Source organism: Epinephelus lanceolatus, chromosome 16 (assembly GCF_041903045.1).
Source record: "Epinephelus lanceolatus isolate andai-2023 chromosome 16, ASM4190304v1, whole genome shotgun sequence".
NCBI lineage: Eukaryota > Metazoa > Chordata > Actinopteri > Perciformes > Serranidae > Epinephelus > Epinephelus lanceolatus.
Genome location: NC_135749.1, coordinates 5,117,343 through 5,134,694, shown reverse-complemented (window position 1 = coordinate 5,134,694; position 17,352 = coordinate 5,117,343). Strand labels below are relative to the sequence as shown.

Below are 17,352 nucleotides of genomic sequence, written 5' to 3'. Positions count from 1 at the left end.
AAGAAGGAGGTAGAACATTTTATTAACATTGTTAAAATAATTTAAAAACATTTGGTTAGGTGACACTGGTCTGTTCGTTTGGCCTGAGTGGACTCATTGTTGAACTGAAGTCAGGAGGGACCAAAACACAGACAGCATAACTTCCATTCATGTAACACTAAACACAAAGGGTTAATCCAACACGGAAGGAGCAGTGTGTAGGATTTAGTGGCATCTAGCAGTGAGGACTGCAGACTGCAACCAGCTGAAACGTCTCCCATGTGACAAGCGTGAGCTCCTGGTTAGAATTCTTCAGTGTTCATTGTTCTGGAGGTTTTCACTGGGAGCCAAAATATCTGCTGAGGTCTCCTCCTCTCCAAAACAAACACATCAGGTGATTATAACTGATAAAAACACTGAATAAAGCAGCTTCATCTTTAAAATCAGTTGCTGCTAGCGCTAGCCCAACACCTGCTACTGTGTGCTCGTCTTTCTTCTCTGATGACTTAAGATCCAGACGTTCAGGAGGTTTTTACCAGGAGCTGATTTACCTGCAGAGACCCAGTGATTTAAATCCATAAAAACACAGAAGACAGTTTCAGGTTAAAAATCTGTGCTTTTCCAATGCTGTTCGACTCGTCCCAGCGGGGCTACTCACTACGGTGGCTGATATGAAAATGTGAACTGCCCCATCTAGAGTCAGTGTTTGGTATGTCCGTTCTGGTTGACTGTAGAAACATGACAAACTCTAAAGACACTAAAGAAAACATACTTATAATATTAAGTTCCATTTTTGCCAATATAGCCACTTAAATCATACACACTGGACCTTTAACAAGCTGCTGTTTTTTTTTTTTTTACTCTTGAAGTGCTGCATATATCAGGACGCGAGGGGAGACACCCCAGATAAATAGGGTAACATAAAACTTCCCCAGTTGATCACTTACAGTAAGACACTTATTTTTTAAATAAAATTTAACTGCAATTTCATGTTTAAATACTCAGATGAGGCATCATCTGATAAAATGTTCAGTCAGATTCAAACTCTGCGTGCTGTAGGGGTGGAGATTTATGGCTCAGACTGAGAAATAACTGAGAAATTAACTCAATTTCTGTACGTTTTTAGACAAAAACAAGACATTACAGGTAAACAATTTAACTAATAGATAACATAAACTTCCCCAGCTGATTACTTGCATAAAGACAATTATTTTTGGTTAAGTTTTATGTTTAAATATGTGGCATTATCAAATTAAATATGCGCTTTTTGCATGCACTTCCAGAACAGAATCCTTAACTACATCTAAATGTGCATTTTGAACTTTTTCCCGCTCATCTGAAGGAAGACGTGTTACGGAAGAGAAGTAGCCTAAAGTCTTAAAATTGATATGCATGAAAAAAACTGTTTTCACTTGGAGTGTCTTGCCTTAAAATATATATTTTTTTTAACATTTTCTCTCGCTCCAGTGAGATGCAGCTTTACATGATTGTGTGTGGTGTAACAACGCTACAGCTGCGTCAACATAGTCTGACAGAGATACATGTGGCCACTTTCCTTAAAACAAACCGCAGCTTAAAATATCTAAAATTTAAATTTCAAAATAATTTTCTGTCCTAAGATTACACTAAAACAAGAAGTAAATATTAAAATATCTGATAACTTAATGAAGTACATACAGAAGGCTGTTGAGTGCAGAGTTCTGGTTCAGTTTACACTAGAGCGGGTTTGGTGCTTCACAGTCCTGCAGTCGAATACATTCTCACTCGTTCTGAGGTTCAAGTTTGGATGATTTGGTGTGGACACCGAGCAGCACCATTATTAGCAGTGACATCAGGAGCTGCTACAGAAACCAAAGGCTCCTTGCTGCTGTATTGCATTAACTTGTGCGTGGAATAGGTCCTTATTGTAAGTTCCTTCATAGTGTGGCGTCGGTGCACTACCTCAGGTACTCGTACATCTCTGCGTCCAGAGATATGAGACCAAAGTACGACAGCAGGCTCAGGAAGGAACGCGTCACAGTCATCGACGCAATTTCCCATCTGTAAAGGAGTTATAAAATGTGTTGGCGCCAATCACAAAACATCATTTGGACTCTTAACACACACTAAATGAGTCTTTACCTCAAAGCCAGTTCAAACTTGAGGCCCTCCCATGTCGTCCTCAGCCAGCGGAAGATCCAGAGCCTGGGCAGCACGCCTGTCCTCTCTGCCTGAATCTTCCCCCAGCCTCGCACCGCACTGAAAAACAGGACGGACATCACTTGTAGCACCAGTGTCGATTACTGGAGTTACATTTATGATCATGTTGTGCTGTGGGATGGTTTAATTGCCCTTTAACTTCAGCCCATCTCTCAAACAGTGACCGCAGTGTGACCAGCGGCTGCACCAACCTCTTGGCCATGACACAGTAGCGGTCCACTGGCGCTCCCAGGGCGATGTTGATGCTTCGGACCGTGTTGATGTTGCGGAACACGAGCAGCATGGGCCGAGGCATCGCCTTCAGCACCTGCATGATGCTCTCGAAGCGGTCGGTGGCCATTTTGCGCATGTAGGCCGTGTCCTCTCGACTCAGGATGTTGGACAGACCCAGCTGCCGCATGTTGATGGGACGCTGCAGCAGCATCTCGCAGAAGAGGAAGTACTCTGCAAAGCAAGTTAGATGAAATCATTGTTAGGGGGACAACAAGTCTCTTACACTGGACTGGATCATGCACCTCAGGGGAATACACTGCATTCCTTGGCATACCACTCAACAGTAGAGGTAAGTGTCCTCACCTTTGACACCGAGAGCTTTGGAGTACCTCTCCATTGCTGCTTCATCTCTCAGGACTATGGACTTCCACAGCTTACAAAGGGCCACTCTGTCACTGGGGTAAAAGGTCACTGTTAGAGCTGACAGTTAAATATTGTCAGACAGGTCATAACTAAGCAGACAGACCTTACCTTTGACTGAGGTATTCGTACAAGCCGTGGTCCAAAAGGACCAACTCTGCCTTCTTATCAGGACCTGGTCTCACTAGAACTGCAAACACAAAGACATTATCGATCATAATGAATGACTTGTTTGATGAACTTGCAGAATCAGTATCCTCTTTAAAAACACTTTTGTGAACTTATTCATAAGGAGAGGCTATTCTGGTTGAGATTTGACATGACCTCTTTCTCTAAAGCTGAAAACAAACATTTCTGATAAGAATTTTCTTGAATTTTTCTTGAAAAATCAAAATGGACGTAGCCACTGTGATGTCACCCATCGGTTTGTTGACTGCTGTTTTAAAGCCTTGAGTTTGGTATTTTGGCCGTCGCCATCTTGGTTTTTTAGAGCCAGAAGTGACCGTATTTGGATGAGAGGGTGGAGCTAACCCTAACACTCACTGCTAGCATGGTTAGCAAGGTGCGTTTACAGCTAATGCTAATTTTTCCTAGTAAAAAAAAAAAAACTTCAAACCATTTAAAAAATGCAATTAGCAGAAAAACAAAATATCCAACTCCTTAGAGGGTCTTTCAGTCCAACTGAACACTGAACAAGACTTTTTTAGGCGACCAAAACATAACGATTAACTTTCATTAACTGAAAATACACTGAAATAGTGACCGCTGTGGTTACAACTTTGCTCTGTGAATCCCACCTTACCAATGTCGCCGTGATAGCAGCTTGTCAACAGACAGAACCCACCTGTCACTCAAAGCGAACACACCCTTAATTTTGTCTAACTTTAAGCTGTAGTAACATATACGAAAGAGACAAAAAATTTGTGCACCAGGCTGTAAACATGTTTTTTCCTGCTCACCCACGCCTTTATTTCCAGTACATTAGATTACTGCAGTGGTCTGTTGTATGACTTTCAAAACAAGCTGTTCGTCAGGTGGTTTTGAACGCTGCTCCTCAGGTCCTGACAAAAACTATGAAATATGATCACATTACTCCAGTGCTGAAATCCTTTCACCAGCAACCTGTCACTCAGAGAACTGATTTCAAAATCTTGCTGCTTGTGTATAAATCCCTCTGAGGCTCAGCGCCAGTTAAATCTCTGACATGCTTGTGACATATGAACCTTCCAGGACCCTCAGGACATCAGAGGCCGGCCTACTGACCGTCCCAAGAGTCAGAACAAAACATGGTGAAGCAGCATTTTGTTATCATGGAATAACCTCCCAGATGGTGCTGGACAAGCCGCGACTCTGACATTCCTTTTTTTTACACTGCTCCCTGATGCTTAATACTTATACTAATATTCTCTTTCATACTGTCAGACGTGCACACTCACGTACACCGACCTACCCACCATTTCCAGGATGAGGGTCGGCATGGATGAAACCGGTGTAGAATATTTGCTCAGCAAATGTTCGGATCAGTTTATCTGCAGTCTGAAAAAACAAATATTTACTGAGGTATTTCAGACAGCTTTTCCATAATAATAATAATAATACTCCGCTCTGAATATCATCTGCTGTGTAGAGAGCACCAACTCACATCTTTCAAACTTAATCCTTGTCTTTTAATTTCTTCCACATTGTTGATTTTGCAGCCACTGCAAAACTCTGCTGTCAACACTCTCTTTGAAATGGAGAGGGGGAAAAAGCAGAAACGCTTTAGCCAAGGAAAAGATGGATGTCCAGTTATTTTGTACCGCTGTTAATTAACCTCACCTTACTGGTTTGCTCCCAGAAGACTTTAGGTATAATGACAAAACTGAAGTGTTTCAGCTCCTCTGCGCACCTCTCTGAGTTCCTGGCCTCATTCTCAAAGTCCAGCTCTTGAGCCAAGGTGCCCTTCAAGTCCTGCAGGAAGTGGAATAAAATCAATAATGAGCTAAACATGTTCCACACAGACACATACGCTGGGTAAACTGAGACATACAACTGTTCCCTGACCTTAAGAACCCATCGGAATCCAAAGCTGGGATGCATGAACTTGACAATGTCCAGTAGGATCTCCAATGTTCTGATGTCACCGTCAAACCGATCCCTGAGGTCGATGTACTGCACCTGTGGGGACCAGACGAGGTCTGATTCTGCAAAGTATTTTTTGTGCGGTCTACTCAACATGTGCTTTTGCTTTCTGGGAGTTGAACCAAGGAAATCAAACGCTGACTTTGTTGATACCATCAGCTCTCACCTTCACAGCAACAGGAGTCCCATCAAACAGCTCTGCCTTATGAACCTGGGCCAGGCTGGCAGCAGCTACAGGTTCATGGTCAAACGTTTTAAAAAGCTGCTCTGGGGTTTTGTTGAAGTCTTCTTGGAAGAGAGCATCCACCTGTTGCAGACACAAACACGTCCTGAGAAATTTCAAGCTGTCCTCTTTCACTGAACCACGTGCCATGTTTGTGTTGCACCCCTCACCTCTTTGTACCTCCTGTTCAAGGCCATGTCCTCCAGTATTTGCAGAGTGCGGATGTACTCGGGGGGCAGGAGGTGGTTGAAAGAACACAGACCTTGACCCAGTTTGATGTAGATCCCTCCGTTCCTCACGGCTCCGTCCACCATATACTCTGCTGCCCTCTGGTGGCAGGCTGACATCTCAGCCACGTAGGATGTGCTGCTCTAGCAGGGGAGGACGGCAGGAAGACATGATTGTCCAGAAAATATTAACGCCACAGTGACAGAAACTTAAAGTGAGTAAATGTGTGACCACCAACCCATGATGCAACCAAATATTTATTTACTGATGCTATTTTTTGTGACATTGAGTGTATAAAAGGGAATGTGTGGTGAGAGATGAGCATGAAGGCCAACAAAGGTCCCTTGACGAATATGAATTAATATTTGTGTTAATCACTGAAAGTTATGTAACCTTTGAGTTTGTCCAAGCTTTTTATTTGTCTCAGAGACCACTGATGAAATTCTGACTAAAACTGGGCAAATGATGCAACTCATAGTGTTCATGCATTTTAATAGCCGACTTACAAAGTAATGAAAAATACACCGGTCTTCATTACTTCTTTTGTTGGATGATATGTCGTCCAAGAAATAACTGCAATAACCAATATTATTGTGGTTATTTCATTTTGAGACCATTTTATGCTCCCAATATTATTACATAATAGCATGAAAATGCAAGTACACCCTTTAAAAGACCAATGAACTTTTAACTCCTACTTTTAATTCTGGGAGCCTTGTGATTTGCTGGTGGATTTACGGAGTGGAGGACGAAGTTGTTGGAGGGTAAAACTATGCACAATGGACTTTTTAGCGTGTTGCGTTGGCAAGCTAACAACTATCAGGACTGTGCCCCTTCCACTTTGAGGCCATGTCCACACGGAGACGAGATTAGGTGTATCCGCAAAGATTTTTTTTATCGTATAGACCTTTCGTAAACACGGAAGCAGCGTTTTAGGAGCCCAAATACGCCAACTTTTGAAACCGGGTCCCAGAGTGAAAAAGTCTGAAAACGCCACCTTTGCGTCTCTGTATTTACAACACAGTACGCCTCTATTCTGAAGCGATGACGCCATAACCCCACCTCTCCCTTAACCCGCATGCGCTAGGCGTAAAGGCGCCGCAACAACAATGGCTGACTACGCATACGCAGTGGTTGCGTTTCTGCTGCAGAAGCTACTGACCCTTATAGCATTTTTGCAGCAGGCAGCAAAAGCCTCTGGCATTTGTATTTTCCGCCATCTTCGTGTTTGTCAAGTTTTATGCGCATGCTCCGTTTCTTATTCTCTGTTTTTGGTGTACTTTGTGGCAGCGTTGCAGCGCCACTTACAGGCCTTGCATATATACTACAGTGTTTTCAGTGGCTTCATTTTGCCGTACACATATCTTGAGACGATTCTGTGTTTATGGAAAACTTTTAAAAAACAAAATCGGTTCCGTCTTTGTGTGAATATGGCCTGAGAACGCAGCTGCAGACTACCCGGTAAGCTCCGCTGTGTCGTCTTTTAAGTGCTGGGGGGTTTTTTTCTTCGGATTCGTGCAAAGTTTGGGAAAACTCTGTTTATTCTGGCATCATGTTAGCCGACATTCTCATGTGTGAACACAACGGGCCCCATTGAGGTCACGCCCATATATCTTCAATGACATAATTATTGTGACAGGCCTGAGGAAAACATGCCTGAACTTTACATGACTGATGTGATGAGTGGACCAACAATCATTGGTTTTAGAAGCGCAAGTAATTATAGCTGGTACTGATTTTCTGACCTTTTTTATTTTTAGAGTAACCGCCTGTGATAAATTGAGAACTTACCTCATCACGGCCACGAAGAGCCACATTGGTGGTCCACCAGTAATCCACAGAGATAAAGATTCCCACAGAGAGAGCTCTGAGGACACACAGATAAGAAGCTCGCTGGGACTTCAAACAGGACAGGAATGTAAGTTTGTAAGTTTTAACTTGTGGTCATGTATATTGCTGAAATGAATCCTAGACATTCATCCTATTATCGACTGAGAGGGCTGAAATATATCGTCTAACTTATTGTCTCCTCCGTTGAGGCAGAGAGAGTTGTAGCACATGACATCATCCAGCGACTTCTCCTGCAGGCTTTAGCTACGTCGCACTGAAAACAGATGTGGCTGACTCCCTTCTTACCTGCAGAAGCGACCAAATCCTTCAATCACAACCTTCATCCTCCTCCTGTCTCTGGGTTCGGACACAGCATACTGCACACCCACCGCCACAGGAACACCCACAGAGATGCCAACAAGTGTCTTCCACAGCAGCCCTCTGCGCTTACCTTCCCTGAAAGCAGGAAACAATCACATTCATCAAGACAGCAACATCGTCATAGATGGACAGTAACCTGTGATGGCGGCCTGACTGCTATTTGGTACCTGAGTGAACTGAAGGATCTGGTTGTTTGGAGTGACGAGCTGCGATGAGGGTATCTCCGCAGCAGAGCCATGTGATGCAGACACAACCTGAACTACAGAGGAAAGAAGGCGCCGTATGAGACGTCACAGACAATTATCATCTAGATTTCATTTAATGCTTCAACATTTCGCTGGGTCACTCCGGCCCTGCAGAGGCATGTCACATATTTATAAAAAATAAGCACTAGATTAAGAAGCATGGATGATGTAACAGGAAGTAAAATACCCTGGCCGTTTTCTCACTGATGATTTGAATGAATGAACACAGATATTTACTGATGAATGCTCAGACTGTGTTCTATGTTCATTACTTAGAGCTCTCTGCACACCTACGTATAGAGCTTACCTACAGGAAAGGTAGCATGCCAGGGCTCGTAGTGGATTACAATGATGACATGAGGTTGTTGCCTCAAGTTCCCATTTGGCAAAGTGCCAGTCAGCAGTTTGTAAGTCATGTGAGGACACTCTAAGATGTCTGATTTTCAATTTCATGCATCGCTTGGATGAGTCAGAGAACAGCATCAGAGGATTTAACCAGCCTCAGGAGGAGCTGCTCTCTGTTTTCATCCAGCCTCAGAAAACATTTAAGGTCGTCCTAATATGTTTGTTTTTTCTTTAAATTGAATAATGACTTGTTGTGGTTTTATCTTGTCTTTTACACTCTTGTGAGTCTGAAACAAACTCTGAATTGAATTACATAAAAGATACCATTATATCCATTAAAAGCATGACAGATGTGCCATAACAAGCAGACAGCAACGAAACACTTCATATTCCCATTTACAAAGCTGCAGATTTCCCTCTGGGCTTGTCAGCAGCAACAGTATTTCTAGGACACAACAGTTTGTAACTGATGCCATAACTCCTATTTACAGAGTCTACTTAAAGGGACAGTTCAGCCTAAAATCAAAAATACACATTTTTCCTCTCACCTGTAGCGCTGTTTGTCGGTCTAGATTGTTTTGGGGTGAGCTGCTGAGTGCAGAAGGAAGTGTGCATCTACTCATGGACGAGAGGCTCGTGCTCGAGACAGCATGAGATGTAAACATTAATGGTGTCCTTCTTAGGTGAACTGTAAAGTCAGCTAGCTCAGTGGTGCTATGTGAGCTAGCAGGAGATGCACGTTTCCTTCTGCGCGGTGATGCGGCTGGCTGGTGTAGTTCAGTAGAAAGAAAATAGTCCCTGAATGAAACTGCTCATAATTTCTGGAAAGAGACATTGCTGTTGAGGTTTTTTTAAATGTATTTTTTTTGGGTGCTTTGAGCACCACAAACTAAGTGACATCTCTACGGCCGATATCTCCAACACTCAGCGACTCACACCAACACAATCCAGAATGAAATGCAGCACTACAGGTGAGAGGAAAAATATAGAATTTTGATTTTGGGGTGAACTCTCACTTTAACCCAAGAAGTCCATATTGTCCGTTGCCTCTGTTTGAAAATGTCGATGCTAAAGTCATGTGCTACTATTGTGCTTACTTCTCCCTGCTGAATCATATGGCTTTCAGCTGCCGCCATGACGGTCTTGATTCCCCAGAGCTGGGCTGCAGCTATTACTGAATAATGTGCTGATTACTATCTTGATTAAATGACTTCATCTGTTCAATAAACTGTCAAAAATTTGTTCAAATATGCCTCTCACAGTGTTTTTAAACCTAAAGTGACATCTTTGTATCGCTCATTTTGACTGTCCAATAATCCAACATCCAAAGGTTTTTTATTGTAGAGTATAAACCAGAGAAAAGCAGCAAATCGTCCTAGACGCAGGGACTCTGGCATGGTATCAAACCAAAACGGTTGCCAGTTCATCTTTTGTAACTGATTGACTGATGAACCGACTATCCCTGTACCATGTCAGCACCTTTAATTCTTAATCCTGCCCCTTCAGTTGGACTAATGACCCGACTTAGTTTATCAGGCCTGAGTCACAAGACAGGCCCTGATAATGTGTTGAGAAACAACAGTCAAACGTACGTGTGTGTGTGTGTGTGTGTGTGTGTGTGTGTGTGTGTGTGTGTACGTGTGTGTGTACGTGTGTGTGTGTTGGGAGGAAAGAGGAGGGAGGGGGTCTAGATCAAGGCCAGTATGACCAGCCAGGGTAACTCAGTTGTTTTTGTTCGCTGTCTGCATCTGAGGGACAGAACGTCTCCAGTGTTGACAAATCGATGTCCAGACAGCAGTGATGTCAGGGACCTGAACACTGAGCCACCAAACAAACCTACTGCCACTCACACACTGTTTGCTATCAGCAGGGTGACTGACACAGCAGTGAATGAGGAGGAATAGTCAGACGCTGTTTGATCTAATCTGATCCACACTAATATTCTAAGCCTACTTTATTCACTGTCTTTCACTGTACTTATTTTAAACTAAGTTACAGCTGCAAACAGTAATGGAAAATTGTGAAACACCAACCATGACAAACACATTCCTGTCAATGTCACACACACACGTGTCCAGTTTGTCTCTGACACAAAAACACAGCTTGTACCTTTTATCAGTTTGCCTCAGTCCACTGGTGTCTGCAAACATGACCTGCTAATCACAGCTGACGTTAACGTGGCTATTGGTTAACTAGCTACCTTCAGCTAATGCTACTATCAAAGCTAGCTAAAATATGATTTAAATATGGTGTATTTACCCCTCGGGTGGTCTCCCCTTTCATGTTTCATGTGATACTAAAATAGCTCCGCTCACAGAGATGATATAATGTCCAAAGTGTCCCTCCTGTTAGAAAATTAGTCGACCACGGCTGGTAACACCTCCTTAATTATTCAGCAGCTATCTACTAGCATGTCCAGCCGAAGAGTAAGGAGGAGATGGCGCGGAGGAGCACTCCTTTCTACGTACTTCCGTTTTCGTTTTTTTCGGGTCAGAGAGCTTTATTTTATTCATATGACTATTTTTTCTGCGCATAGAAATGTTGCAATGGTGTAGGTTTCGTTTCAACATTAATTTCAACATTTTTTTTGGAAATTGAAAATTTGATTTCCTGCAATCTGGTGAATTTGTGTCTTTTCTGTACCACTTTTTAACGTAATCTTGTCAGACTAAAAGTCTAAAAAAATTGCATTCACTGAATAAATAAAAAAATCGACCCATTGTCTCGTAATTACGAGCTCTTATGTTGTAATTAGGAGATAAGATGTCCTTGAAAAACACAGTAACTGTACTTCCGGTCAACTTTTTTTTCAGAATAAAAGCGTTATATGTGTAGACTACGGAAGCGCATTGAGATAATTATGACATCAGGATCTCATTATTACGAGATATTATCGCATTATAACGAGACAATTTGTCGATTTTTTTTAATTCATTCAGTGAATGCAATGCACTTCCCTAGAAGTCCTTTGCTACTTTCATGTTTTATTTAGTGTGTGTGTAAAATTACTTTAATCCCTTAAAAAAAACACCACTGATTTCATGTGTTGAAGCGCATTGCATTCACTGAATAAATTAAAAAACGGTACATTATCTCGAAAATTACGAGACATATCTCAATGCGCTTCCGTAGTCCACAGATATTCTGCTTTTATTCTGAATAAAACATTGACCGGAAGTACCGTCCTTGTGTTTCTCGTTTCCCGCTGGTTTTCTACCCGGAAGTATTTGTAAACAACAAGGTGATTCCCTCCGAAGGGACACTAACAACTCAAAGTACACGTCAAATAAAATTTCTCCAAACACGTTTCTTGTTATTTTAGGTAGTTATTATCACGCTAATGTAGCCTATGTTCAAGTGTCCATTTCCCCCGGTAAGTTGGTTTTCATTCGTTATTTCATTCTATAAACACAGTCTGACCATCTCGAGCTTTTATTTTGGTACTTCCGGTGACCGGCAGTGTGAATTTGCATATTAGCTAAATATTTAGTTTCACCCAGAACATTTAGATTTAACATTTAACATTTAGATTTAGATTTAGATTTAATATTTAGATTTAACATTTAGATTTATATTTAGTATTTAGATTTAGATTTAATATTTAGATTTAACATTTAACATTTAGGTGCCACATTTAATATTTAGATTTAACTATTTAATATATTTCTAAGTTAACAAATATTGCTGTAAATGTAGTAAAAGGTGACATTAAAAAATTCACAACACTTTTTTAAACATTGTTTGAAGCTAAATGTGGCAAAATGTTTATGTTATTTTCAGCGTGAGCCACTTTACAAACGGCACCCCATATGTGTGCGTGTGTATGTGTGTATACTTCTTCTCCCACATTAAAAGAAACCTAGAATCAATAAATCTGTAGTCTAAATAATAATAATAATAATAATTCATTTTATTTATAGGAGCCTTTCAAAGCTCTCAAGGACACCTCACTCAAACAATTGAGTAATGTACAATATAAGTTCATATAGTTCATATATATGAAGAAGAATAATCACCTGAGCTTTGCACTTTTAGTGGCCCAAGAAACGCCTCTGCCCATGTTAGAAGGTTCAGATCTCTGTTGAGAACACATCAGATCATGTAAAGGAAATGTTAAGTGGACATGCTGACTGGGCAGATTTATATCTTGATGCTTCACTCTCTGGTAGGAGGTACCACTGATACGTCATTGATTATGCAGAGTGGTTCGAGGTAGAGCCCTTGAACAAGAGCATGGATACCAAGAGGCGAAGCTCAACAGAACGCCCCATAGCAACAGACTCGCCCATGGTTTCATCCTACCGCCGCCATTTTGGACTGTCAGCAGACCGCAGCAGACCCGCTTGCATACAAAATCACACAGACAAACTGAAGTATATCGCTATTAATTATGCTTACAATGCTACTCACCTCGTGATAGCTTGGTCACAGCTGCTTTTTCACGTTTTTGTAAAGCAAAATATTGACTTTAAAAAAAACAAAACGAAGAAAAACGGCCTGGATGACATCTCTACATATTACATCCACTTATGAGAAGATTAACTTAATTACGCCTTCAAAATCACCCCATAAGCCAATCTACCAAAAAAATTTAAAAAAAAAAAAATCAATATTTTAACTAGAAACACATTAATGTCATTAACGTCACATAGTCAGGAATAAAGATTTATTTACAGTTTGTACAGTAAGGGGACAGTAATAATAATAATAATAATAATAATAATAATAATATAGGTTATTTTAATAAGATATATTTTAATGCTAAAGCAGTAATCAGTTCTGATATAAATGATCCAAGAGGCCAAAACAAAACTGGCATATTAAATTGATATTAAAACACTTTAAAACGTACACCTCAGGAGTTCTTACCTGTCGGGATTCTTCGGGAAACGGTGGAAGGCCAGGTGCGGGGTGTTCCACTGATAGTTGTTGCAGTTAATTGCACTACACTGTGTTCTTTTACTTTTTTTCTCCTCTCTCCTTCACATCTTGCATGTTGTCTGGGCGCAACAGTCCAAAATGGCGGCAGCGCCCCTAGTGGCTGTTGGCAAAAATTCAACGGAGCTTCGTTTGCCTTGAATAGAGGGGCCCAGTTCCAATCCGATCCCTTATAGACTCACTGATTTAGAGGCGCGGTCATGTGAAGTGCGTGAGTGTGTGAGGGCTATCCCACTGTCAAATCGTCAAGTCAGTGAGTCAGTGAGTGAGCCCTTTATGCCCCCTTACTGTAGGTCAGCATCGATGCGGACTTACAGTAAGGAAATTACCCACAGTTCATAACGTTGTGACGTCAAATACAGGGGTTGCCCTTGGAACACCAGAAGTGTTATAAAAAAAAAATGAAAACATGGTCGGCAGATATGCAAACAGTAACGTTATGGAAGGAGAAAAACAGATAGATAAACATGAAACATTACATTAACAAGGATTTAAGATGGTACATAAACATACATGAAGTCAGAGGAATACCAGTGGTTATATTCCACAAACAAAGAATATATATTTATCTATATATATATATATATATATATATATATTCTTTGTGTGTGGAATATATGCTTACAATAACCGATAAATGATCACGCCCAGAGCCGCCAGTGTCAACAGCATTTTGTAGAGAGGGGGATAAGTGCTGTCCCATTCCTATTTGTAGCATCCGGAGCCCTTTCAGACTCTCACACTCAATCACTTACAGCTGACGTCAGTTAAGGCAGTGAGGGTTCAGGGCTTGAGTCTTTAGGGACCGGATTGGAATTGGGCCAGGCTCTGGCCTCAGCCAATCAACGTTTGTGATGTCATCAAAGTGCGCCCTGCAAAATATACTTAAAACCATATGCTTAAAACTGCTGTGCAAAGAGGCACAAATTACAAATTGAGACCCAACCTGAAAGTTTTACTTTAGTTTACACTAGTCTGCTACTACAGAGATTAAAATATAAATTTGCTTTTTAGATTAATTGTTAGTATTTTGCCACCATGGAAATAAGCTCACATTAGCTTACAAAGGGGAGCTAACAGTTAGCATGCTAGGACGCTAGCTGCTAAGTATTAACTCCTTGATCATAACAGAATGCTCTAACGTTAACTTTCATTCCTGCTCATTTTAGAAAGGTTACTGCAAGGAAATCTTTGTTTGGACTGTCAAAAGGACAGTGAGTCATAGATGTTTGTGTCTGGCTGCTAAAGTTAGTGGGCTAGCTGTAGGGCGCTAGCTTTTGCATTCTAGCAGATTGGTTCCCCATAAGCTTCACTTTAATTCTGCTATACTTTCTGTCACTGGGCACAATCCTGGGGGAAAAAAAGCTACAGTTGGCGGGCTAGCATGCTTACGCTAGAATGCAGATGTTAGTATGCTAATGCTAGTGCGCTACAACTAGCCCACTAACTTTCACTTTATTATTAAACATTTATTTATTTAACATTACGGCCGTAGAAATAAAATGACTGTCATTCTATTTTTATACATTAGTTTAAACTATAGACCGTTTCAAACCGGACAACATAAACATTCTAAATGGGTCCCTTTGTATTTCCTGTTTGAATGTATGTTAATGCAGAAGCTGACAGGAAGTAAATGGGGACCAAAGTTGTTGCCCTAGCAACGGAATAGCAATGAAACAGTCCATAACTAATAAACTAAACTAAACTAAACTAAACTAAACACAATTAAACTATTTTTATGGTCACTGCCAAAATGCTCTTGAGTAAAGTACTACACCCCCAGCTGTATATGACAGCAGAGTAAAAAAATTGAGTTTCCCCTCCAGGATCACTACTGTATATCCTCCGATGACATGAGACATTAGTGTAGTCTTATTTCTGTGTTACATCATCTTACATCAAGTCGGTCTCTGTGGGCGACACCGTCCTCATTTCAAGCTTTGTGGAAAGTCAAACAAAGACGTAATCAAGTGAAGAGTTAGGGTGGCTGAAGTGGAATTTGTAATTATGACCAAATTTTGTTGGGATTTAATTTGATAAAATGAGACTGTGTTACAAAATGTTGCAGTTTCTTCCATTTGTATGTAAATTGTTTCCAGTGTACAATTTTTTTATTTCTTTGAAAAATCTATTTTTCTTATTGAACAGTAATTATTTACAAATAATGAGGCATTATATATAACCACAAATACACTTAACATACAAGACACATTAGGAAGGAAAGATGAATTTTAAAATAACATAAGGAACAAGGTGTAGAAAAGAGAAGAAAAAAATAAAAACAAGTTAAATAAAATTCACTTCAATTCAGTAGAACTGGAAAGGAAATTTTTGTGCCTTAAAAAGCTTCAGTTACAGTCACACAATATACAGAAACAACAATTAATTAATTAAAAAGAAAGTATTTAATATCAGTCAAATGATTCAATATATATAAGATATAAAGTAAACCAGTGCCTAATAGAGTAACATAGAAGTCAGATAAGTACAAGAGTTACTAAATATGAACTAAAATGATGGAAAAATGCAGACTGCTCCTGATAATCAATGTTATATTGTTTATGATATAATACTGAGAAGTAGTGTTGCACGAGTTTGAGAAAATGATATTGCACCACATTGATAAATGATCATGATACTGAAAAGTAACATTGCACATGACAATAAATAAATAAAATGAATTTGAATGTGAAAATTGAACTCTACTTAAAATTTATTTTTCATTTATTATTATTATTATCTTTATATGTTTTCACCAATTTTTTTCTGATAAGTGTCAAGTTCAATACATGTAGCACAGGACGTAACCGGAAACGTAGATTGGCCTTTAAAATAAAAGTTGTAAAATTATTGACACAATAACAAACAGATGCGGACAATATCCATAACAGGAAGCACTCAAAAAATAAATAAAGATAAACTGAACAGATTAGATATTTAGTGAAAGTGTAGTTATTAAAATGTTTTAATAAACCCCATGGCGCTAGTGTTTCGTTCGGTATTTTATTTTGAAACAAATGTGGAGGACTTGTTTTCATGTCGCTGGCTGCACGCGCCACCGGATGCTGTAGCGACCCGTGTCGCTGCAGTGTTGCGCTTTCCTGTTTACGGGCGGGAAGAGCGAACGTAGCTGACTGGAAGCTACTGTGTTTAAATCGGCAGCACATTTGTTTTAATTCTCCTTGATGCCCACGCTCGGCAGGATCTACTGATACACGGGGCATCGCGAGGTCTAGTGGAAACCTTTTACGTGGACCGTTGCTGAAAACTAAAGGGATATTTTGGAGCGTACACGGCAGATGGAGGATCCTCCTGGAGATTCTGGCGATGGTGGCGCGGGTGCAGCAGCGGAGGGCCCCGCGGTGCAGGTGGCAGATATCTGCTGGCCGAGCACGGCTCTCCCGCTGCGGCTCCTGGAGTGGAAAGTCAAACCCGGGACTCTTGTGAACGTGGACTCCGTGCTCGCACTGTGTGCTCCCATAGCCCAGGAGAAGGGGGCAGAGGCTGCTAAGCTGCCAGAGAGGAAGGTGAAATCGGACCGTGCTGGAGTAGTCAAGGAGCTATGCTGTCAACTTGGACAAGTCATACCTCCAGGGTGAGTCACTCTGCTGGCTATAGCTAGCAAGTGTTTACTGACCTGCCCCCTGCCCGGACAGGCTACAGGCAACATGTCAGCTGTAGTTTTGGTACTGCTTTGCCAGCTACTTACTTCACCCGCAGTGAAACGTTAGCTAGCTAACGAGCTAACATTGCTATAAGTGCTAACTGAACGTTAGCTTGTTTGCTAGCTGTACTCGAACCACCGCTCACAGCAGTTACTCGCACAAGCGTCAAGTCAGTTACAGTAAACAAGGGAAGTTTGAAGCAGAACCTTCAAAATAAAACTGTATCCACTGATATAGTTTGTTTCTGAGCATTTTCAGTGGTTTAAATCGTAGTGAAAATGAAAACAAATCGTTAGCAACATTTTAGAAAACGTTTTGTAAAGTCTTGCTCGCTATGTAGATACATTTGCAATCATTCGTACAGGCAAAAACATGTTTACGCTTTTATTTTGAAGGCGCGACCACGAGAAGTTGTCTCGTTTTATTTGCATTGACGCAGCCGTCCGTCGCGTGCATGTAGTGTGTACAAGCGGTGTAGGCTGACAGGTAGAGGTCTGGCCCCAGGCTGCTGCTGTTCCCTCTAAATTTGAATCGCACATTTTAAACACCTGCTCGCCTTTTG

General features: G+C 41.0%; 2 protein-coding genes across 4 annotated transcripts in view; one reads left to right on the top strand and one right to left on the bottom strand.

Annotated features, from left to right (window-relative positions):
• Positions 1-2: 2 nt before the first annotated feature.
• Positions 3-10,595, bottom strand: adck5 (aarF domain containing kinase 5). Of its 2 annotated transcripts, XM_033638021.2 has the most exons (15): positions 10,444-10,595; positions 7,762-7,853; positions 7,520-7,669; positions 7,175-7,250; positions 5,326-5,526; positions 5,099-5,239; positions 4,855-4,968; positions 4,630-4,761; positions 4,454-4,537; positions 4,266-4,347; positions 2,923-3,001; positions 2,755-2,846; positions 2,370-2,622; positions 2,101-2,217; positions 3-2,019 (listed from the first exon to the last, which is right to left on the bottom strand). In XM_033638021.2, exons 1-15 carry the CDS (start codon positions 10,465-10,467, stop codon positions 1,917-1,919), a joined length of 1,740 nt encoding a protein of 579 aa, XP_033493912.2. In that variant the 5' UTR covers positions 10,468-10,595; the 3' UTR covers positions 3-1,916. The 2 variants fall into 2 exon arrangements, with proteins under 2 accessions (XP_033493912.2, XP_033493913.2); XM_033638022.2 differs by lacking the exons at positions 7,762-7,853; positions 10,444-10,595 and having other exon boundaries at positions 5,326-5,521; positions 7,520-7,582.
• Positions 10,596-16,228: 5,633 nt separating this feature from the next.
• ctdp1 (CTD (carboxy-terminal domain, RNA polymerase II, polypeptide A) phosphatase, subunit 1) overlaps positions 16,229-17,352 on the top strand; it is a 107,073-nt gene continuing 105,949 nt past the window's right edge. For both annotated transcript variants that reach the window (XM_033637246.2, XM_033637245.2), the window contains exon 1: positions 16,229-16,720. In XM_033637246.2, the coding sequence (XP_033493137.1) occupies positions 16,425-16,720 (296 nt within the window). In that variant the 5' untranslated portion in view covers positions 16,229-16,424. The remainder of the gene's footprint in view (positions 16,721-17,352) is intronic.